The 23523-nt window shown below is 31.8% G+C and overlaps 3 protein-coding genes across 6 annotated transcripts in view; 1 reads left to right on the top strand and 2 right to left on the bottom strand.

The window, feature by feature from the left end:
• The window catches only part of LOC108912418 (host cell factor 2), a 14223-nt gene extending 9939 nt beyond the window's left edge, over nt 1-4284 (bottom strand). For both annotated transcript variants that reach the window (XM_018717630.1, XM_018717629.1), the window contains exons 1-7: nt 3896-4284; nt 3122-3270; nt 2358-3068; nt 2147-2284; nt 1812-2013; nt 1162-1548; nt 863-1104 (exon numbers count right to left, since the gene is read on the bottom strand). In XM_018717630.1, coding sequence (XP_018573146.1) covers nt 863-1104; nt 1162-1548; nt 1812-2013; nt 2147-2284; nt 2358-3068; nt 3122-3270; nt 3896-4055 — 1989 coding nt within the window. In that variant the 5' untranslated portion in view covers nt 4056-4284. The remainder of the gene's footprint in view (nt 1-862; nt 1105-1161; nt 1549-1811; nt 2014-2146; nt 2285-2357; nt 3069-3121; nt 3271-3895) is intronic.
• Nucleotides 4285-6899: 2615 nt separating this feature from the next.
• On the bottom strand, nt 6900-12510 carry LOC108912409 (exocyst complex component 3). Its single transcript, XM_018717614.1, has 9 exons — nt 12365-12510; nt 11992-12235; nt 11745-11940; nt 11156-11692; nt 10488-10670; nt 10269-10435; nt 7824-7941; nt 7616-7765; nt 6900-7564 (listed from the first exon to the last, which is right to left on the bottom strand). The coding sequence occupies exons 1-9, from the start codon at nt 12372-12374 to the stop codon at nt 6941-6943; spliced, it is 2229 nt and encodes a 742-aa protein (XP_018573130.1). The 5' UTR covers nt 12375-12510; the 3' UTR covers nt 6900-6940.
• Nucleotides 12511-14486: 1976 nt separating this feature from the next.
• Nucleotides 14487-22861, top strand: LOC108912423 (DNA-binding protein P3A2). 3 transcript variants are annotated; one of them, XM_018717638.2, is made up of 9 exons: nt 14487-14581; nt 15839-16064; nt 16239-16363; nt 16418-16843; nt 16950-17078; nt 18221-18361; nt 18414-18567; nt 18683-18807; nt 18897-22861. In XM_018717638.2, exons 2-9 carry the CDS (start codon nt 15866-15868, stop codon nt 19101-19103), a joined length of 1506 nt encoding a protein of 501 aa, XP_018573154.1. In that variant the 5' UTR covers nt 14487-14581; nt 15839-15865; the 3' UTR covers nt 19104-22861. The 3 variants fall into 3 exon arrangements, with proteins under 3 accessions (XP_018573154.1, XP_018573153.1, XP_018573155.1); XM_018717637.2 differs by lacking the exon at nt 14487-14581 and adding an exon at nt 14641-14861; XM_018717639.2 differs by lacking the exon at nt 14487-14581 and adding an exon at nt 14937-14975.
• Nucleotides 22862-23523: the final 662 nt, after the last annotated feature.

The following is a 23523-nucleotide window of genomic DNA, read 5'->3' as shown; positions in this document are numbered from 1 at the left end:
ACTATTTTTGAACTGCCTATTCCTGATTTAAACCATCTGCAGGCTCGACTTATAGACAAGATTCGTGAAATTAACAATACCCCGAGCATCTTAGAAAATGTCTTTAATTCTTTGAGGAACAGGTGTGAAAAGTGCTTGGAACAAGGAGGGGGACACTTTCCACAGCTCCTTTAATTGTTTGTTATTGTTATCACGATTATTCTTTAAAATAAAGTTATATAGTCATTAACGTTATTGAAACTGACAGCTGCTATGCGGCTCGTTGAGAAATGAGGTTAAGTTGGTCGCTATAAGCTACTCCCTACGTCCAATGTGTCAGAGCCAACTTCGACCACATTTTTATTTGAACGCTCGTTTTATATATATATGCGAATTTCAAATAATATGCAATGTCGAGAACAGCGGCGTTGCCGCTATCACACATATAGCTGTTAAGTTAGTCAACAACAGCCGTTTGAAGGAGAATTATTATAAATTATGTATCTTACAAGTGCCTAATCGCTTTCTACGAGCTGTCATACGGTTCCTTAGTTATCGGTTTCCTATTTATACAAGTTGCTGTGGAAAGTGTTCGTCAATTGTTGCACATTCTAAATGGAAAGACCAAAAAGTTTTGTGCATTCTCATAATATTTCGTACTAAATCGTGAAAAATTATTTTATTAATATCTCGTCTCTTAGGTATCCAAACAAGTCATAATTTGTTTTGAGGATTTTCTTCATATTAATAAACTTATATTAATTTTTTTTATGAATATTTGTTCGTCAATTCCAAATCAGATAAACCTCCTTAAATGAACAATATTTATTTAATTTGTGGCATGAGGAATTTTCAAATTTGTTCATAGAAAAATGTTACTTACTGTATTTTTCGAAAGAGTCACAGTTTTTGGAGAACCAACTACTTGCATAGGCATCGAAATGGTGATCGGTTTTCCTGCAATCTTAACGCCTTGCAGCCCTGCTATTGAAGACGCGGCAGCTACTGGTTGAGCATTGATGGTAGTGGTTTTGACAGTGGACACATTTACAGCCTGGGCATTCGTGAAAGTTTGTATATTCTTCAGTCCCGCATTTGAACTAACGACTAGTACTTGCTGATTACCTAAAAATTTTTCAAAGTTAACAATAAAAGTAATTCTATATAATACGAAATCTTTACTTAGTGTTGGGATTTGTCCTGTCCCTTTTGAAAGAACCAATTTTCCCGTGGTTTTATTCATTTGTATCATATTTGATGGTATAGTCTTTAAAGTAGTCAACACTTTGTTTGCTGGACTGCTAGGCACAATTTTTACAATCGTATTTTTTGCTTGTTGGGGAATCACAGTTCCTGTGGCCTTGCTTTGAACAAGGTTGCCACTTTTTGGCAATGTAGCCAACGTCATACCAGTACTAGTTTTTACTAAAGTCACCACTTGTTGCTGCACTCCACCGGCTTTTTGAATTAAGTTTCCACCTTGTTTGACCACCAGCTGTTTGCCAGCCACTTGAGGCGTTGCTTGTCTGATTATTGTGCCTGTCGTTCCTTGAACTCGCACTGGTGGGGCTATACGAAAAAATACGCTTAGTACAATGATTTTAAATGAATATTATTAATTTAGTTTACATCATTTTTAGCTGGTACCTATACCTCTTTAACACTGAAATCATCAATTATACAGGGTGTTTCTGAAAAAAGTACGTTCCTTGGAAAGGGTGATAAGAGGGCATGAAAATGAGCAACTTTTATTAAGCAACTGACGGTTTAATTGCTTCTGTAGTCGAGAAAATTAACCATAAATAACAATTTTTGTAAATATATTAAGTTACCTTTAATAATAGGGGCCACAACTTTTGGTGCTATTATCTGGTTAGGAATAACAGTTGTCTTTGCACCTTGAGTTGGAGTTGAAGGACTACCAAGGACCGATTGTGCTTGTTTTGGCGATGTTATTAACGGAGGCACTGTTGCTTGTACAGGGGCAGGTTTAGCAGCTGTAGCTGCCGGAGGTGGTAAGTCATATTTCTGAATCTAAAAATAAAAGCGGCATAATTTGTAATCATAATTCTAACAGATAAGTATATAAAAAAAGTATAATCGATAAAGTAAAATTTACAAATGCTTTGCAAACTGTCCCTAAACAAAATCAGATAAATTATCTTACCTGTAAAATATATGTTTGAACTGAAGGCGAACCAGTCCAATTTACTTCCAAAGAGTGAGTAGCAGCTTTGACAAGGGACACCCTGCTAGGAGCTGGAGGCTTGTCAACTTCTAAATACCACAGATCTTTACAACAGACCTAAATATACATATATATGTATAATAAATATATATTGGAATAGTTTGTAATGATATGGTTATATTTGTTTTACCTGATTTTTCCATGCTTTGCGATATCCATCTCGGCCAGACCAAATATACAGTCTTGTGCTAATTCCAACAGCGCAATGTCCAGCTCGAGCACACGGCAAAGTGTTCTCTGCTTTGTGAGACGCATCTATCTTTAGCTCATCCCAATTCATTGTCTCTAAATTAAGGCATGCCATAGTACTAGTACATTTCCATTCTTTTTCATTAGTTGCAGTTTTCACTTCATCCGCTACAACGGGGACCCATCCACCAAAAACAAACATTCTATGGCCAATAAGCGTGGAAGTATGGAGAGATCTTGGAAGAGGAGTTGTACCCGAGACCTGTGGCTTCGACCATGTCATGGTTTCGGTTTCTAAAAACCACAAATCTCCCAGACGACAGCCACTCATCCCACCATATATTACGAGGAATGATTTGCCTTTATTCTTGTCTACATAGGCGACACCTGTGTGAGATTCTCTGGGTGGTGGCGAAGGTCCATTTGTAGAAGGTATATCCCACTGGATGGGATTACTTCGAATATCTAATGTATATAAGTCATTTAAATAACGAGGGACATTACTTTTTGGATCAGCGCTATCATTGGCTAATCCACCAAACAGGTACACTCTAGCATTCACTAGGGTAAAACTGTGTCCTAAACGTGGACAGGGAGCAGGATTTGCCTTAGGAGGCCTTGGTTTCAACTTTTTCCATTCCCATTTTGACGCCTAAGAATGAATATTGCAGTATACAATTACAAACAAATAAAAATATTCCATACCTGAAGTTCATAAAGTTCATTACTATATTTGCCATATTCGACCATACCACCAAAAACTAAAAGCCTAGTTCCTTCTACAACAAATCCATATGCGGCACAACCAGGGGGTACATCTCCCTTTGTTACAGGTACGAACCATTGGTTTGTAGCTGTAACCAAATCAGACATAATAATTTTTAATTATCCAAATATGCACTTTTTACAAAAATATTTTGGGCAGTTTTAAATTTTTTAAATGATTCGTGATAAAAATTTTCAATATTCAAATTTTTTACTTCAAATTATTATTTAGTTTGCAGTGAGCCTGAAACGATACAGTCCACATTATCATTAAGAAAAATAAGTTTATTACATATTATATCTATATTACATACATACATACCTACATACTATTACACACATATACATATTACATGCACACATGTATATACATATATAAAGAGAGTAAATTAAATAATGTTGACTTTAATTAGAATATGTCATTCTTTAAACATATTTTACATTCTAGAAGCTTGCATATGTAAACCGGGTTTCTATCATAACATGTCGCTGTGTATACGCCGCCATATTTGTTTCCAGACCAAACAAACTTAATTCGAAATGACATTTCATTATCAACAGTTTACTGATTGGAAATGTAGCACGTTTTTTTTCAAAATAAATGTAAAGCAAACAAATTGTATTCGAACCCAATTACTGTTTCCGAAATATATCTAAATAAAAACAATCACCGCGCCATATTTATCAAGAAAGCTCTAACTTCATATCATTTACCTGTGTTGTAAACATGAAGTTCATCAACTATGCCCTCATTACCGCCACCAAATACTACCATTAAATCTTTTATGGCAACGGCACGATGTCCATGTCTTGGTCGAGGCTGAGGTCCAGTGGGATTCGCCACTAATTTCCACTGTAACGCCTTACCCGCCATTACGTGATCACATTGCACTCTACTCGGACATCTATGAAGCCAATGAGATTCACTCTGTCTAATTCAAACTTTTATACCACAATGTCTTCAGTTATATCGAGGAAAACTTCACTAGCACCTTTACCCATCAAAAAGTCTCGAATTTTACAAACTTCCTATCAAAAAGCTAAAAAAAACTATAAAATATACTATCTTTGCCGACTAGCGGCAAAACGTTACAAAAATGATTTTCAACGGCCGGCAAATAAGTTTACGAACTTATTAACTTACAAAGACCGCACAAAAGCGCCCTCTACCTCCCTCCCCTGAAGTTATTACTTCAAATTTTCATGCCACATTTTCATGTGCTTCGTGAGAGGTGAGACCACAGCACAGCAAATAAAGCCGAGACCACAGTATACTAATCAATTAGTATACTTATACTATGCGTGAGACCATCATCAGCTAATAGTACTAGATATGTCGAACCATGATGATAAACTAGAAACATTTCCGATCATAGAAATATGTGTTCATAAGAAACTGTTTGAATATCTTGATAACACTGGAATTTCTTTCCATGTTTGTGGGAATATTAAAAAAGAAATAGGGGAATGCAGAACATGACTGATTTCATTTAAAAGCGCGTTTAAAAGACGCAGGAGTTTTAATTGAGAGAAAAGTTACCAAAACACATTGTTTTAATTTTACTCTGGATGTTAATTTTTAAATCGTCAAACACGTGCGTATAACAAAAAATGAGGGGAGTAAAAAAGCATCAACCAAAGAGGTTAGAAAACTGCCATTTTCTGCGATTGGCTACTTGGGTGGGGAATTATTATTTTAAAACATACTAGTGGTATAAACTGCACAACTGATTTGTCCAACTAGATAGCCTCCATAAATGATTACAAGCCACGTAAACGTAACCATGATTTTGTTTGGAACAGTAATTTTATTTCCGTCACGTTGGCAATTAAATTTCAGTAAAAGTAAAACAATAAGGACAGAATCACAATAAAACGCAACATTCTATTCAACCAATCAGCGCTGGCATTATCTCGAGCGTAGACGTAACGGTTTGTCGTGGTGCATTGTAAACGAATCATTAATTTTGGTGTGATGCCAAGATTTAGGAAATTTTCGTTACCAACATCAACCCTGTATTGTTGGTTGCCTAAGCTCGGCAGTCACGTGGCTTGTAAATTGCATTACAGAACTGAGAAATTGACATCTATCGCATCAACCTCAAATCTCAATAAATGGTGTACTTTGTATTTCGTACATCTACTGAAATACTAAAAACAATACCAATAGCATCAAGATTTTAAGCATATCATCGGTGTCAGGTTGTTTTCAAATTAATTGTAACTGTTTCCAACATATTTTTCCGCTTATTCTTTTATGCAGTGTAAACTCGCAACAAAATTGTTTTTAACTTAGGTTTACTTTCTTATAGAAATAGTAATAGAAAAAGATCATCAGGATTGACTTATTTATTGTGCTATAGTTTACATATCTATAAGAAGCAGTGTTAAACTTTCCAAGAGTACATCAAAAATTGAATTCAATAATTACAAATCTCAAATAAAAAAATCGTGTATATAGTATATATACCGGGTGATTCAGTTTGATATTCGCGGCCTCGTACTCTTTTATTTTAGCAAATAGCTATAACAAACTCTATATATTTTTAAATCGCTGCTCAAACTCTATCAAATGACATTATTAGATCGTCTCCATGGTAACATATGTCAAAATTGCTATAGTCAACTGTTTTTGTTCAAATGGCACACTATATATTTTTTTATCAATTCTGGAAGATATTTTTTTTCTGCGTTCAGCTATGTAAGGAAGTCTATAGTTTTATTAGAAATATTGCTAGAAAAACAGCAAAAAAGATGAACCTTACTTTCAGTAACTTTATTCTGAAAAATTATAGCCAGCTGTGGAAAAAACTTAATTTTAAATAACGGTTTGTCACAATAATTGACATTTTGTACCTACCTATTCTATCTATAACTAATTATAATATGAATACTTACAGTAACCAAGAAAAATTTAGATATAATTTTAATTTATTTATGGATCGAAAGAACACTAAAGCTGCCAGGTATTTATACCAACATCGTTTTCCGCAGAGACAACTTCCATCAGATTTTCGGAAAGTTAGGAATTTGACGGCAGATGAAAGTTTTCAAAAGAAAATAAGAGATTTTAAATCCAGAAGGGCAAGAGATGAAGATCATTCGATAAAGATGTTAAATGGCTTGCTGGATCTCCCGATCTCACTCGCATAGATTTCTTTCTATGGCCTTATCTAAATGATATTGACGACCTTAAAAACAGAATATGAGTAGAATGTCAGAGATTAAAAGAAGAAACACTAGAATGTGTATGTACAGAGGGAGTGATAAATAGAGCTATTATGTGTTTGGAAGCAAATGGAGTTCATTTTGAACATTTAAAATAAGTACTGTTTTAAATTGTTATATTAATATCGTATTAAAAATAAAATATGTTAATTTAAAAAATATAGTAACTTGTTTCCGCAGCTGGCTACCATTTTTCAGAATAAAACTACTAAAAGCAAGGTTCATTTTTTTGCTGTTTTTCTAGCAATATTTCTAATGAAACTATAGACTTACTTTATATAGCTGAACGCAGAACAAAAATATTTTCCAGAATTCATAAATAAATATACAGTGCGCCATTTGAAGAAAAACAGTTGACTATAGCAATTTTAACATATGTTACCATGGAGATGATCTAATAATGTCATTTGATAGAGTTTAAGCGGCAATTTAAAAATATATAGGGTTTGTTATAGCTATTTGTTAAAATAAAAGAGATACAGGACCGCGAATACCAAACTGAATCACCCGGTATATATATATATATATATATTAAAAATTCAAATTTATATTCACAAGCTTAGGAAATACGAGCGTCTTGAAAATGCTACTTTTGTGCAACACTTTGGGTTTATCTATGTGCAAAACTTTATCTTTAATATCTGCTTTGGATAAATCCCCTCTTAGACTTAAAAGCCTTAATAAGTGATCTTCTGTAATGTCTGGATACTTTTCAACAACTCTATGCAAATCAAAAGACAACATATCGTCATCACTTTTAAGCACTTCGGCAAGCATAGTGATGGCTTCAAACGGATCATCTTCATCCAAATCTTTACTAAGATTACTAAACAACTGACTTAATCTTTCTATTTCTTTCATTGCTTTACTTGCTGCTTTGGTACATTCTTCGTATGTTTTAAAGGATGTCCTTTTAGAGAGCATTGCTGTTAAGTAACGTTTTGCTACCATATTTCTAGTTAAATCTACAACATATTTATAATTAACTTCCACCAAATTATTGTAATCTTGGAAATAATCTTCTATTGTAGCATATATTGTATCTGCAGGTACGTTTGTACTAAGCCACTGTACATTGAATAATTTTTCAAAGTGTTGATCTAAATCTATAAATAATTCTTCCAATAAATAATTTACAGACTCGTTTCGCAATCCCTAAAAAAATTTTATTAGTAGGAATTTTATAATTTCACATTAATAACTTACAAAGAACGTTCCTCTCAGGTTATTAAAGTTTTCACTTAATTTGTGTGGCGAAGAACTAATGAGATACTGTTTCCCTAATTGTGATCCCAGGTCTACCAGTTGCAAACAATTATTTATTATTACTATCATGCACTGTGTGAAATATAATACCTATAAATGAAATCTTGAAGTTAAAGGGTAATAATAAGTGATAGAGGTGTTTATATACCTGCTTCCTATCTTCAAAATATTTGTTTTTGAATTCTATAATAGCTTCACGAAAGGAGTCCCCAAATTTTACAACTTGTTCAATGCTCAGATTCAATGATTTTATCGTCAATTCTTCGCTGGTAGAAAGAAAAAAATAAATATATATATATTATATATACATTATATATATATATATATTACATTTAAAAATGCAAGCCTTTTTCAAATTTAAAATGAAAAAATACAATAATATTATATTGTGAAAATTTGTCCATTGTAAGATGACTGATGCAGTTTTCAAAAAATTTTTTTACGGAACATGGTTGTTTATGTTTTATTTAATTAACTATAACAATTTTAACAATAAAAGCCTTTTGAAAAAGTTTCTGATCAGGAACGAAATGTCAAGAAAGAAATCGCTGCTGTTTCTTTTATCCTTTTTTTAAACGACTATCACACCAGAATCCAATTCCCAGGAAAATAAATATATTTTAATATATACACCTATTAAAATATTGATAGTTTTCGAGATAATCGACTTTTCATTTTTTTTCTTATGTTTCGTCATTTCTAGTAGTTGACATAATTATGATTGTATGACAGCTATAAATTATTGTTTTTCAGGAACTGTAGTGAAACGTATCAAAAGTTGAACTGCGATATACAGGGGCCAAACCTGATAATTTAAAATTTGAAAAATCTCGACTTTTTCAAATAGAACACCCTGTGTTTTATGATTTCATTAGATGACTTTCTGTAGACCCTACAATTTTTTAAAAGCTTTCCCTATACCTAAGTTGCGTAGTTTTTACAAAAAACCCATTTTTATGTAAAATACCGGATTTGCGCCCGTTCCTTTGTCGGGAAAAACGCAGTGAGTGCCTGTTAGGCAATAAAATTTGTGACAATCAGTTTACAAGTCATTTCGTCTTCTATTGAATATTCACGTGCGAGTTCAGAGAAAGTACTAAATGTGCATACAATGAACTATTCAAAAGAAGAATTAGTGAAAATGGTGTATGCCTTAGGAGAAGCTCATGGAAATTGTTTGCTAGCACCACGTATTTACAAAGCAAATAATCCAGATTTACAGAGATTTCCACGTGCTGCCTGTTTTGAAAACGTGAAGGAAAGGTTTGAAAGAACAGCAAATGCCAATTATGAGAAAACTACCAGGAGACATGAAAGTAACAATAATGATATTCAGTTTAATGTTGTGGCGTCTGCTGTTGAAAATCCAAATATTAGTGTCAGGAAAATAAGTAATAACCTTGGAGTTTCCAAAAGCTTGACAAATAAGATATTGAAGAAGTATAAGTTTCATCCATATCATATTGAAAAACAACAAGCACTGTTACCTCAAGACCACCTAAAATGCCTGCAATTTTGCCACTGGGCACTGGATAAAATTCAAGAAAATCCAAACTTTTTTATGCATGTCTTGTTTATTGACGAATCCACATTTTCAAACACATGCTTACCCATTTTTTTTTTATTCCTTTGATTTATCAAGCAAATATTATTTTTTAATGAATTAGACTTTTTCGACTTATGCGTAGTTTAGACAGAAATAATTATTTTTTAAATAATGTATGGCTCAGAACAGTAACTTTTTTTTAAATTTTCACAAAGTAGGCATCTTTCATGGTGACAGTTTCATTGTAATGATACTAATTGTCATTTTCACATGTTATCGTTTAAATTCTTACGTTTCTTTATCTTCTTAATTGTGATCTTTGTGCTTGACTTTGCATTTTATTCGATTTTTTTACAACCATGAACCATAATGAGCAGACGCTCTTCTTACACTCGCAGTAGGATTACATTAAAAAAATCCTAAAATTACTTCGTCTAAATTATGCCTCCTTGGACGGCCAAATTTACGACATCTTGGAGTTAGGGCTCCTGATTCCATTGTTCTTGCATGAATTTTCCCAAATAATCTTGCAAAAGGTTGCCTTCTATAAGGGGAAATGTTGCCGATACTCTCTTTGAGCCGCCAGACTATTTCCATTACAGAAACCATAAATAAAATGCATATCGGTATATTCACGGTTAGTAAAAGCAGTTCTTGGTTTTAAAAAAATCGAATGAAATGTAAAGTCAAGTACAAAGATCACAACTAAGAAACGTAAGAATTTAAATGATAGCATGCGAAAGTGACAATCATTAGTATCATTACAACGAAACTGTCACCATGAAAGATGTTTACCTACTATGTGAAAATGTTTAAAAAAGTTACTGTTCTGAGCTATATATTATTTAAAAAATAATTATTTCTAACTAAACTACGCAGAATTCGAAAAAAAAGTAGGGACATTTTTTCTTCAAAAAAGTCTAATTTATTAAAAAATAATATTATTTGCTTGATATATATATGAATATCTTTGGAATTATTCGGAATTTTCTAAATTTAAAAATGAATTCATGATCGGCATAAAACTACAAAATTTTGTTATATCACCTTATTGTTTTAGCAACTTGAAGGTTTTGATCTATCATTTGGAAAATTATGATCGGAGCAGCTGTTCTAGAATATGAATCGAGGTGGGGCTCAATATTAGATCGCCATTCTTCTTTCTCGGACTTCAGCGTATTCTGCATCCATTCTGAGTAATTATTTTCTATATTCTAAAAATCAAATAAACATTGCCAGAAGGTGTAGAAAATACAGCAAGTTTACCTTTAAATATTCGCCTTCAAGTCGATCTATTACAGCTTGTGGAAGCAAGGCGGGTAATTTTTCAGTGTGTTCTATTAAATCGGAATGGCCTAGAAGATCTTTAGATTTGTAAATTTTCATTACCCACGATAATATTGAAACATACTCATTTCCTTCCAACCCATTTTGGATAATTTCTTGTAACTAAAAACAAGAAACATTATTATTTATTCATATATATACAGGGTGTTTGTAAATAAGTGTGAAATATTTTAGGGGGTGATTGCCGAAGTTATTTTGTGAAAAAAAGTTCATATAAAGTTAGTGTTTATATTTAAATTTTTTATTTCATTTTATTATTATTTCCTATAAAATTGTCACTTACGTTTTTGTTGTAAATCTATTAATTTATGAGGAAAACGCAAAAATTGATAAAAATTAACTAAGATTTTTTAGCATTGAAACCGTTCCAAGTCGCACTTTCAAAGAACAAAGATTGCCCTATAATTATCGCCTATAGGCAATAAAATAAAGTAAAATGCAGTCGAGATATGGAAAATTAAATAAAAACCGTAGGTTTGAATGAATGAATAGGAAAATTTTAATCATATAATATTTCATCAATGAAGTGAAGAAAAAAAAAATTTCCTTTGAAACGAAGCACCCTAATATATATATACCACACTTACATGTACACCCAAGCAGTGGTGATACATATGTATGTATTGGTCTATAATATTATATCTTGGTGGAAAACAAGGTACACATAATGTCTTCACTACACGTAAATCTTCCAATATCGTCATCCTAATCAACTCTAAATATCTTATTAACCAATGTTTATTGTCCTCTCGTTCTTCAACTTGTGTCCCCTCAATTTTAGAGGCTACTGATTTTTCTAAAATACGAAACATCATTTCCTTCCATTTCTTAGGTCTTCCAGGAGGTAAGAATCCCGTTTGTTTCTGCTGCCTTAAGGCGTCTTCGTCTGATTTTTCTTCTCTTTCAATGACTCTCAGGGCAGTTACTATTACAGTAGGATCCTTACGAACAGTATTTAACGTCCGGGATAAAATAAAGGTTAACTGTTTCTCTAAGAGATTTGACAGAACTTCTACATCAGCAAAATATGCTTTTAGCATTGATTTATCATGAGGAGACTGATTGGGCAATTTATGAAGTTCATACAAGAGATCGTCTCTCGAGTTTTCTAGATCTCTTAAACACTAAAAATAAATTTTGATTATACTGTATATTACAATTGTGTATACATAATACTTGATGTGTATGGAGTAATTTTCCTTCATTTATCCATTGTTTAGTTTTTTCTACACTATCAGGAACTGTGAATATATGTTTGAGATTTTCTTTTGCAGTAACATATTGTGAATGTCTCATATTTTCATCCCGTACCTCATTTAAAGTGTTACATAGTTTGGGTACATCAGAAAATAAACCAAGCATTTTTTTTACACTACAAAATAAAAACAATTTATTTTGTCCCTTTTAATCGTTTACTATATACCTATTTTCGATTTCTAAAACATCTTCCAAACAACAATGCAATTCATTAAGGCCAACACGTACCCCATCTAGCTGTTGCTGCATTGCTGATTTTAATAAAGCTTCAACAGAAGCTTTTTTTCGTGAATATCTTTGTTTAATTTGATTGATTTTATCTAATTGACCTGGCCGATTAAACGTATTTATTACTTTAGAAGTAGCCGAGGCTTTTGCTGCTGCTTCTAGGTCTTTCATATTAACTTTTCCTTAAAGTAGAAAAAATAAATAATCATTGTGATATGATAATAATATAATAATCGTAATAATGTTCAGTATTCACAGGACGTTTTAGAGATTCTACTTGAAAATTCTGTAGTGGTTAAAAGCTCACTTACTTTCCACCATGTCATCAAAAGTTTGTAACAATATAAATTATGAAATATAAAGTATAGGCATGTAGAGACAGATCAGTATAATCAGTATAAATGTCTAAAAACAACATGCCATTGAATTCTGAAATCTGAATTTCTGTATTTCTGATTTCTGAACACAAAACAAGAAATAAGGTACATCAGAAAGTTGCAAAAAAATACCTTAAGAGGGCCATTGCCAACTTAAACTAAATAAAATTTCTAATAAATCCAAAACTGCATTCTCTCTAGCTCCTCAAGTTTCGAAATTTTCCTTAACAATGCCATTTGCACAAAAACCGACTATCCCAGCATATTCAGTGATCTCAATTGGGTACGGTAACGCTTTGAGATGAACGTATCATTGAATTTGATGCAAAATTTAATCATAAAAACAACTGACGGTCACTTCCTGTTTGACCGGAAATGCCCTAAACTTTGTTATTTAATATGGAACACCCTGTATATTATGTTTGTTTTCAATTCTGCTGAAGAAACTAACACTAAAATATGTATTATGTCCTATACCTATCTTTGACAGTTTCCGAGAAAATCGCGCTTTAAAATGTCATATGTGTCATTTATAAAATCTTTGAAAGAAAACAAACGAAGTAAGGGACAAAGTCATATGATATCTTTAAGTTATTTTAGAAGTACTAAAGGCTGATATCATAAAAATGTCGCACTTCCGGTACATTCGGAAAATACCGGAAGACATCTTTAATAGCAAAGTAACTGCAATAAGGGGCATTTCCGGTCAAAATGGAAGTGACCGTCAGTTGTTTTTATGATTAAATTTTGCATCAAATTCAATGATACGCATGCCCAAAATTTGAAATCGATATGTTTTTTCGTGCCCAAGCTAGAGCCTGGGTAGTAATCTCGTGGTCACCCGGTATAGCTAGTCGCTTATAGCTAGTCGCTAATACTTAACAACTATATACAAGCCTGGAAAATCCACATGGTTCATCTGCCTTTACATGGAACGACAAAGTAAAGTAAAGAAATCCGTGCGATAGACAAGGATAGTCACCGTCCGTTTCGGGTTAGAAGTGGGAGTGACTATTCAGATTATCAAACGTCTTCAATGTAACCATCCTTGTCTATCGCACGGATTTCTATGAATTACTTTATCGCTCTCACGTAAGGGCCGATGTACCATAGGGACTTTCCGAACCTGTATAAATATATATATATATATGTATTCTTTGAATGTTTAGAACTTATGCGGTATTATGTATCAGAAAGAGCTCATACTATATANTATATATATGATTCAAGATCTTTATTACTGATCTTGCATATGATTAATGCATCAGCAGTTAGAATATTATTCTGTGGTAGTGGTTAGGTCCCCCACACCATTGACCACCTAGACTGGGTACCTTCGAAGTTCGCACTCTTCACAGTAGGCACTTCAAAGCATATACTAGAGTAGAGTAGGCACCATCCAAGTATAGAAAAAAACTGGAATGGGAATTGCCCCATCATCTTGTGATTCACGGTTTATATAATCTAGATAACAATCTACAATTTTTAGTTTTAGTTCAACTGTCACTAGTCGTGAAATTGTACTAAATATTTTAAAAATATATTTTTGCCTGGGCAAGTGCAAATTGTACTGAATTCGTGCAATTGTACTAGCAGTGGCAACACTGAGTGAAAATCAAATCCGCCAGCTAAATTAATTAACTATGCTATTTTAACTTATAATAGCCTCATGCTCAAATGGGAGTGGTATTATGTTCACACAGGTGTACATTTCCGTTTTGATGATTAACAAACTAAAGGAAATCCATAGTACCAAACGCAATTTATTAGATAACGTTCTGTCAAAATGTAAATGATTGCCAATATTATAAAGTAAAACAATAATAAATATTTTTTAAAGTTAATTTTTGAAAAAAGTATATATTACTACTTTTTGTTAATAAAAACTATTATCACTCAGGAATATTAATATTTATGTAATTCGACATCAGTTAAGACTACTTGACGCAATTTAATAACATGTAAATTTGGAAACGAGTGGTAACACAAACAAAATATATGTTTCCGTTTTGGAACACAGATGACGCCATAAGTTAAATAAATTTTATCATTAGTTTTGCTGGCTCATCTTCTTAGATAAAAGTGGATGTATAATTTAATAAAATTCTTGTTACCGTCTAAAGGTTCTAAAAAATATCTTTAAAGATTAAGGTAGGTACGAAATCTTAAGTTTCAAACAACTTAAAATGCGCAGACTCGTGTAATATGTCCGTGCCTCAAAAATAATGTCGTGTATTACCAACAGTGACTGCTTGGATCGATATCAAAGAATGTAACGTAAAACTATCTGTCAGTGCGTACATCAAATATTTACCCAAGTGAAAATGTTTAGTGAAGTGTAATAAACGTGTCCAATATCCAAAATACCACAAAATTTCCAAAACTGCGCTAACAGACATGTTTTTCTGTTAAATGTGTGACATACACGCAGGTGCGTACGCAGCCGTACTAATAATTTTAACTGGGCCTGCTCCATTGCAAGTCAACGCGCGATTCACATCTTTACCTTAATATAATAATTGCTGCGAAAATGTTGCTTTTATATGTTAGTATAAGATCAATTTGAATTTCAATGTTTAATGCCCTCTTTGGCATCATCGTGATGTGGGAGCCATATTTCCTATTTTACGCTGCTATCTACCATTAATGAATCGCGCCAAACCACCTTGTCGTTTTGCGCAAACACTGTTTATGTTCATGTGCATTCGTTAAAAAATTTGTAGACAAAATACAAAATGCAAATGTTTCCTAAATTACCAGTTCAATGTTTTATGTGTGTTAAATATCAAATGATTTCCTCTGTCAAAGCATTATCTTTTCGGTAAGGGGTAAGGGGAATACATATACATCAATTATTGATTTTGTATGAACATAGCTTTATATATTCCAGTATCTCTATGTTAATATACGAAATAAAATTCATAATATTTAATAAAGTTCATTTTCCGTTGTCAACTAGAAGTAATAATACATGTAAGAAAATTAGTTAATCTATTTCGGCTCTAAACCGCACTAAACCTAACCTCACATATATATAGTGCATCTGCATCCGATACCCTGCCTTAGAATTTATTAGTATGTAATTTTCTTTAATGTAGAAAATGTAGGAAATTTACATTAGGTTTTCTTTTTTGTATCGTATGAAACTTCCATGATGAAGTGTCAGGTGTTTGAAAACGAAGTTAATTTTTACCAAAATATGTTTAAAAGTGCAGAAATGTTTTAAAAGTGTTGCCGCACATTGCTCATGAAGCATGCAAAGGAATGGATTTTAAAAAACTTACAAACAACACAAAAGTTAAGCAGCAAATATGTTAAAGAATAATATTTATAATTGAAATGCCTTGATGTGGTGACATTTAGAAATTTTAAGTCAACTGAATATTTTACTGTAGTTTTAATTTTAAGGGGGCCCATCTTCCATGGTACTGGTGAATGGTCTTGATGATGAATGATTCAAACGGAAATCAAAACAATTCCGAACAGATCGCCATGGTAGTGGGCTCCCCGGCGGTAATGTCGGAAGACGATGATGACAACTGCCCTTCTTCTCCTGGATCTGGTTATGCAGAAGGTTCGGACCTTATGGCGGCCGCTATGGGGGACGAAGTTACTGCCCAACTTGCTGCTGCAGGTAAGAAAATATAGATAGTAGTTCCGTGAAATTTTATTTGGGCTGGGAAAGAATTTGCAAAAACCTTATGCTTAATTCAGCAATTATTTTTTTCAATTTCTCTTTTTTTATACAAAATTGTTAAAATTAGTGAATTATGAAAAATTACATTCATGAAAATTTTCTTACATTTAGGTCCAGTAGGAGTAGCGGCAGCTGCTGCCATCGTCTCATCGAAAAAACGGAAAAGACCCCACTCCTTCGAAACAAACCCTTCTATAAGAAAACGGCAACAAAACAGATTGTTACGAAAATTAAAAGTAAACTAAAGGTAATTTTTTATTTTCCGTTTAATGTTCATAATAAATTTTCAGCAAACCATTGATGAATTTGCAACAAGAGTAGGACAACAAGCAGTTGTATTAGTAGCGACTCCAGGCAAACCGAACACGAGTTACAAAGTATTTGGCGCAAAACCACTGGAAGATGTTATAAAAAATCTTAGAGGAATGATTATGGAAGAATTAGAAAATGCACTCGCTCATCAAGCGCCGCCGCCAATTCAAGAAGATCCAACACTCTTTGAATTACCCCCTCTCATAATTGATGGCATTCCAACACCTGTCGAGAAAATGACCCAGGCTCAACTTAGAGCATTCATTCCTTTGATGCTGAAGTATTCAACAGGAAGGGGTAAACCTGGATGGGGAAGGGAATCCACAAGACCACCATGGTGGCCGAAGGAATTGCCATGGGCCAATGTTAGGATGGATGCTCGTAGTGAAGACGAAAAACAGAAGGTATATTTAATCTAAATAACATACATATGTGCCTAAGTGTATAAAGTATGTACAATTATAAATTTAAATTAAGAAAAAATTCCTAAATGTACTCCTTTATCTCCAGATATCTTGGACACACGCATTAAGGCAGATAGTCATCAATTGTTATAAATTTCATGGTAGAGAAGACCTTTTGCCTGCGTTTTCGGAAGAAGATGAGAAGGCGAACGCAGCGGCTACAGCAAATGCTAACGTCAGTAGTTCAGTGGGTGTATTAAAAATGCACTCTTCGGGCATGGTGCCCACACATAAAATACAGATCCAAGCTAATGGGTCACCACAAATTATAGCAGCTTCGCCAGATGGCTTATCAGGGTCGTCTACGCAGGTTTGCTTAGACCCTGCTGGTTATAGCTCAGACGTCGACGTGTGTAGCAATTTCAAATTATATTATAAATGTCATTCCCACTTTTACTTTTGGTCTTGATTTTTTTTTATTCATTTTGTAGATTTTATTTAGTTGAACAAGTTGTATATACAGGATTAGTAAAAATGTGCTTCAAGAAATGAAGTTTGGAGCCAGCATGAAGCTGTTCTGTGAGGTACAGAAAATAAAGTTTTACAACATTGGGTATCGCCGCATGAGCTAGGAGCAATTTAGTTTGTCGAAAAGTAAAGTATTGTGCTCGCGGAAGTTGTTTTGGTTTAAAATTTAAATCTTTGTGTGAAAGCTAGTAATCATTTTTATACCACTTTATACGAACAATAAAAAATTATGGGATACATCATCACAACAACAAAAATTAACCCGTTATCAGAATAGGATTATGATTAACCTGAAAACCCCAAACTTCTATGTTATAGAAATTCTTTTGGACCCGATAATGAAGGTAGTAGAAATAAAGCTTTTCAAACCTTGTGACAATGGAATGTCTAAAAATTGTCTACCTGTTGACCTTGTAGTTGTAGCATTAAAATTTTTTGTTTGTTTCTTGTTCTTTTTCGATATATCATCATTTTCTTTGCTAATCCTGTATAGATGCATGTGATCTTGATAAATCATTTGTAAATAAAAACAAATTTGTTTGGCACTTTTTTAGCAAGAATCGATTTTACATAATTTTTTTTTTTTCAAAATACGAGTTTTTCTGTCTGTGTATGATGAATAGTAATTATTTGTAAAACTAAAGTATTATTTTTATATATTTTTGTTATCCTGTTAGCTTGGTTTTGTTTTTCTTATTTTATTTTGTGTATACAGAATTTTTTACATTAAATCTGTGGAAGTAGCATATCGAGTCGAAATTTATAATTTCCATTATGGCTCCTTTTTATTTCCATAAACCTTATTTTTGTTGTGAATTGAAAATGATTTTGAGTTGAAACATGTTTCAGATTTCGACTCAATATACACCAACGGTACTTCACACGATAACTAACCCGGATGGAACCGTTAGCATTGTTCAAGTAGACCCTAATAATCCAATTATCACATTACCAGACGGCACTACTGCACATGTACAAGGAATGGCCACTGTAAGTTTCAAATTAATTTAAATTATGCCATATAATAAGTTTATCAAATTAGCTGCAGTCAGGTCAAGGTGAGGGCAACCAAGTACACACCATTCAGACTATATCCGAAGGTGGAACTCCAGGGGAAGTTGTCGATCTAAATTCGGTCACAGAGGCTACACTCAATTCTGAAGGACAGATTATTTTAACCGCTGAAGATGGACACGGTACGTTTCTTTTGGATAAAATTATTTTAAAGAATTTCATAAACTGAAAATTTATACTTTATAAAAATCGCATTAAAAAAAATCTTAACATGAATGTGATTTTATTGAATTTTAGTTAGTGGAGTAATCACTGTACCGGTAACAGCGTCCATGTATCAAACGATGGTAGCAAATATCCAGCACCTCCATACAAACAGTGACGGAACAGTATGTGTAACGCCTGTTGTCCAAGTTCCAAAGGTAAGCGAGCATATACATGTTTGTATTATAATCATAATTATGAAATTTGCCTTTGTGATTAAGTATATTTAAAAACTAATCTTTTAAAGGTTGAACCAAATAACGGAGATAATATGGACACATTAACGGTAACCCCAAGTGGTATAACTACTCATTCTATGATGATTCAAAGTTCTGGCAATGATGCGCCGCAGGTATTACAGGTTCTTTCTTTGAAAGATGCAACTGTTTTGACGAAAGCAATGCAGGGAATTGCAGATGTTAAAACGGAAGAAACAATTATAAGTGACCAATAGAATTAAGCTAACACATTACTGTTACATGGATGTTTCAAAGCTTTTTCAGATTGGGCTGTTCCATCTCGAACAAAATGTTAAGTTGGTGCTGCAAATTTGGGTTTATTTTGAAAGATGAAAGTTTGGGAAAGATTTAAGAGGCACACACACATACAGATCGGAACTGTGCAAATATCGTCTTAGGGATAATTGTTTACAAATGAACACATATACACATTTGTTTCATTATTACCCGTTGGCAGTTATTTTAAGACTCTTTTTCCACATCAGTATTGGAGTTTTCTGTATCAATATTTACAAGCTGCCAATCTGTACAGGCAAGCACGTTTTTTTTTTCACACTTTTGTTTTCTCAAACGTAACACAGTTACCTGTTGATGTGAGTTGGGAAATAAAACAAATACAAGAAAAAGAAAATTATATATTGTATATACAAAATCTTTAATGTTAATCGGGTATGCAGTCAAATTAAAAATTAGCTGTAAACTGTTTTTTACTGCCCAAGCTTTCGGAATAACTTATCCCTTGTAGATTTTCTTCTGAAGAAGGGATGGATAAGTTATCCCGAAAGTTTGACCAATAAAGAGTTTACAGCTAATTTTTGTCTTTGACTGCATACCCGATTAACATTAAAGATTTTGTTTATATATATACATATATATAACAGCAGTGTAATAGTCTCGGCAAGGAAAGATTTTGTCGATACATTAAATTTTTCATATTAATTTGCTTGCTGTACTTTGCCGTGATTTTAAAATGACATGAATAAATATTTCCATTTCTGACATAGAAAATGCTTTTATTTCAACTTGAAATGCATAAATTAAGTAATTTGTTTATATTACGATAACACTAAATAATCAAATTATACTTGCAAATGACGTTATATTAATTATGAAACTTATTTTATATGATTCCCGTTGTCAAATTCTTCATTAAAATATTCGCGATGCAGAAATATTATTGTCTATTATTAGATATAGGAAAACAAATTATTAAACTGTTATAATTCATTTAAGAAATTTTTGAGGATCGTTTATTCCTTGATGTTCTGACGGTTTAATTTTTGCTTTATTTTTTAAATTCATCTACGAGAGGATAAAATAAAAGAAACTATTTAAATTAGGTAAAGAACTGGTATTTTGAATATATCGGCTCACATCAGCTACTTACATTTTCCAAAAATTGCTACAGTACCAACTGTCCCCGTAGGTGTGATTTTAAAAATATGTATATGTCATACTTATTCTCACAGAGAAGTAGATGCTGAAAAAAAATCAGTAGGTATTGGTTAGAAATTGAGACATTTGTTTTTTTAATTGTCATACTTAACATAAACTAAGATGGAATACCTCGATATAAAAAAAAATCATTTTTCTGTTTCAATTACATTTTCTATTTTAATTATTTGTTTTACTTGCACATATTTGTATATATTTATAGTGTAAAATGGAGAAGAAATTATGTTATATCACATTAATTATTATAGAAAAAATTAATTATTTATTTTATGATAATTAATTCCTGATGGATTATTATTATTATTATATACTGGATGGTGGATATTGTTTCCTGATATTTTTAGAACGTTCAGTACACCAAAAAATAATTACCATTTTTTATAAACGTTATATTTATATATTTCGGCGATTTTCTAAATGTCTTGAAATATCTAATTTGTATCTTAATTATAGATTTCGAACATCAGGGCAGTATTGTTCAAATCCCACATGTTGTGTAAAAGTGTAATTTTAGGTGTGACTATCACTATTTCATCCTCAACTTTTTTAATTCTTATCATATCCTAATAGATTTTATAAAAATATTCATCTCTTGAGTATTAATGAAAAAAGATCCTCTTGTTTATTTTGATATCTGGATCGTTTTCCAGAAGAGCAAGTTTACATATGAGAGCGAATTTGAAATGTGTAATAATAAATTTGCCAACTTGAATTCAAGTTGACACAATTGTGTACCATTCAAATCACATATTTTGAATAGTTTCGTAAAACAAATACTTTAGCCTAAAAGAATTTAAAATTTGCATTAGACGGTGCATTGTTATGCTATGCTAAAACTGTTGTTTTAAAACTTTTTCCTGAAATTTCTCTTGTTTATTTCCTTCATCTCTCGTGCATCCGAATTTCTCAAAAACGGTTCGATTTATATTCATCGATTTAAATAGAAGTTCATTTTCAGTCTAGAGAATAATATTTTTTGAAAATTTTCTGGGATGGGGTAATAATGAAATGTTGGGAGTGAAATTGTGACTCCCTGAAACCATGTGTGCAATATGCGCATAAATTAGTACTCTGATGCTTTAGGTCTATATTTAAAATATTAAAAAGTATCTCGAAAAACTTTTGAGGTATCGTAAAAAATATAACTACCATCCCATTTTTTACGGGAGAATGTTTATATAAAAAGGTGCCATTATTTTATTTATATACTATCCACCCTGAAAATATCAAGATGTAATTTTGGACTGTTCCGTATTATAATATCAAATTTGTAATTACATGTATAAAATAACTAACTGTTTAGAATTACAGTGTTTAAAATAGAATTTAAGGGATAGTTACTTTCATTGTGCCTGGATAAGTGGATGTAGTAGTACATTTTATTTTCTTTCTCATTATATAACATATAAGTTAAAAATTAAAAACTTGATTTATGTCAGAAAAGCACCCATATATATGAAATGTATTTATCTAATATATTTTTGGGGACCCATTTCCTAAATATTGAAATAATTTCGCTTAAAGCACACTAATTAGATAACACACATTTTAAAAAATGTCTACAGCGAAATATTTTTTGAGTTAATATTAAATGTAGACAAATACAGTTTTTAATATTTAAAAGCTTTTGACACACCAAAGATAAATGACATGTATAAGATAATGATTTTTAAATTAAAATTATATTAATACACAAGTTGTCACTTTTCTGTTTTGGTAATAAGCATTCTGTTACCCAATTATTTAATGATAAAGTAAGTTTGAGATGATAATTTTTAATTCCCTAAAACCTTAAGTACTCATATGTTGATAATGGTGCATACATCTAAAATTTAAAAACCACAAAGTGCAAAAATTCTTTTGTTATTAAAGAATAGTTATACTAGCAAATTGTTTAAGCACTTGTGTCAAAAAGATAATTAGCCTTAACCGCTTAAACACAAGTGTTTCCATTTATTTATAAATTTTATTATGGAATCCTTATTTCTACATTATTACATCTATGATATTTTTTCTCTCAATTTATACTTTCATTATTGGTATATTTTGCATATTTTTTTTTTCTTACGTTGACCGTGATATTATTTTTTCTGCTGAAGTGTACATGCAATGTACTAAAAGGGAATTTAAAAACTCATCTCTTTAGGTTCAATAATTTTTGATTACATACTTTCAAAACTTAAATATTCCATATTCCAATTTATTCTTCCATTTTCTTTGGAGTGACTGTATCTATGTACAACTAGAATCTAGTTTATATGGTAATTTTGCTGTGCTAATATTTAGAACCACTTATCTGGAAACATGTTCTAGGGATTTACATAAACAAAGTGAAAAATGCAGTTATTTTATTAATTAATAGAAGCAGAATATACATATATATTTTCCCAACTTATATATAATATATTTGTCAGGGATTTTATAGCGAAGCGTACTTACAGTCTTACAATTTTTGTTAATATGTTTATCTTTCTGCAGTGTCAAAAATAAAGCATATACCCAATTATATATATATATATATATAGCGTGTCCCACTAGTGCGGGAAAGTCCAATCCNTATGACTGTACTTAAGCGCTTGTATAAGTTATAAAATAAATGTTAACTATTGTAGTATTAATACAATGTCTACAATATTTATTTTTATTTTTGGGAAAGTTTTTACAGAAAGGCTAATTTTCTATTATTTATGAATTGTCAGTTTACACATATCTAACTAAATTGTAACAAAAACTATGTAAAAACGGGTTACCACTTAAAGAATATTGAAAAAAAATTAAAATGCCATCAGTTGGAAATAAAGATATAAATAGTAAAAACAATTTTTAGATCAAAATGTCATACAACATTTTGTATTACTAATATGTTTAATTAATTAATGTACAGAAAACTGGAAATTGTCAGTTAATAAGTATTACGTATGCACCATTAGTATGTATATTATATTTGTACACAGAGTATATAGTAAAAAGATTAGTCAGTGTTGTACCCCTTTGTATATACTGTTTAGTTGTTAACTAAATTGTACATTGAAAACTTTTTTTAATTTACATAGGTTATTGTTAATTATTTTTAGTTACAATTAGGTTATTTCATTTCAAATCAAGTTTCATTTTTATTATTAATTACAAAATCTGTAAACTAAGAATATAATAAAGCAGGGTAAAAATCAATTACACAGA

The sequence above is a fragment of the Anoplophora glabripennis genome, unplaced genomic scaffold, assembly GCF_000390285.2.
Source record: "Anoplophora glabripennis isolate ALB-LARVAE unplaced genomic scaffold, Agla_2.0 scaffold518, whole genome shotgun sequence".
NCBI classification, from domain to species: domain Eukaryota; kingdom Metazoa; phylum Arthropoda; class Insecta; order Coleoptera; family Cerambycidae; genus Anoplophora; species Anoplophora glabripennis.
This window is presented reverse-complemented; position numbering and strand designations above follow the sequence as displayed.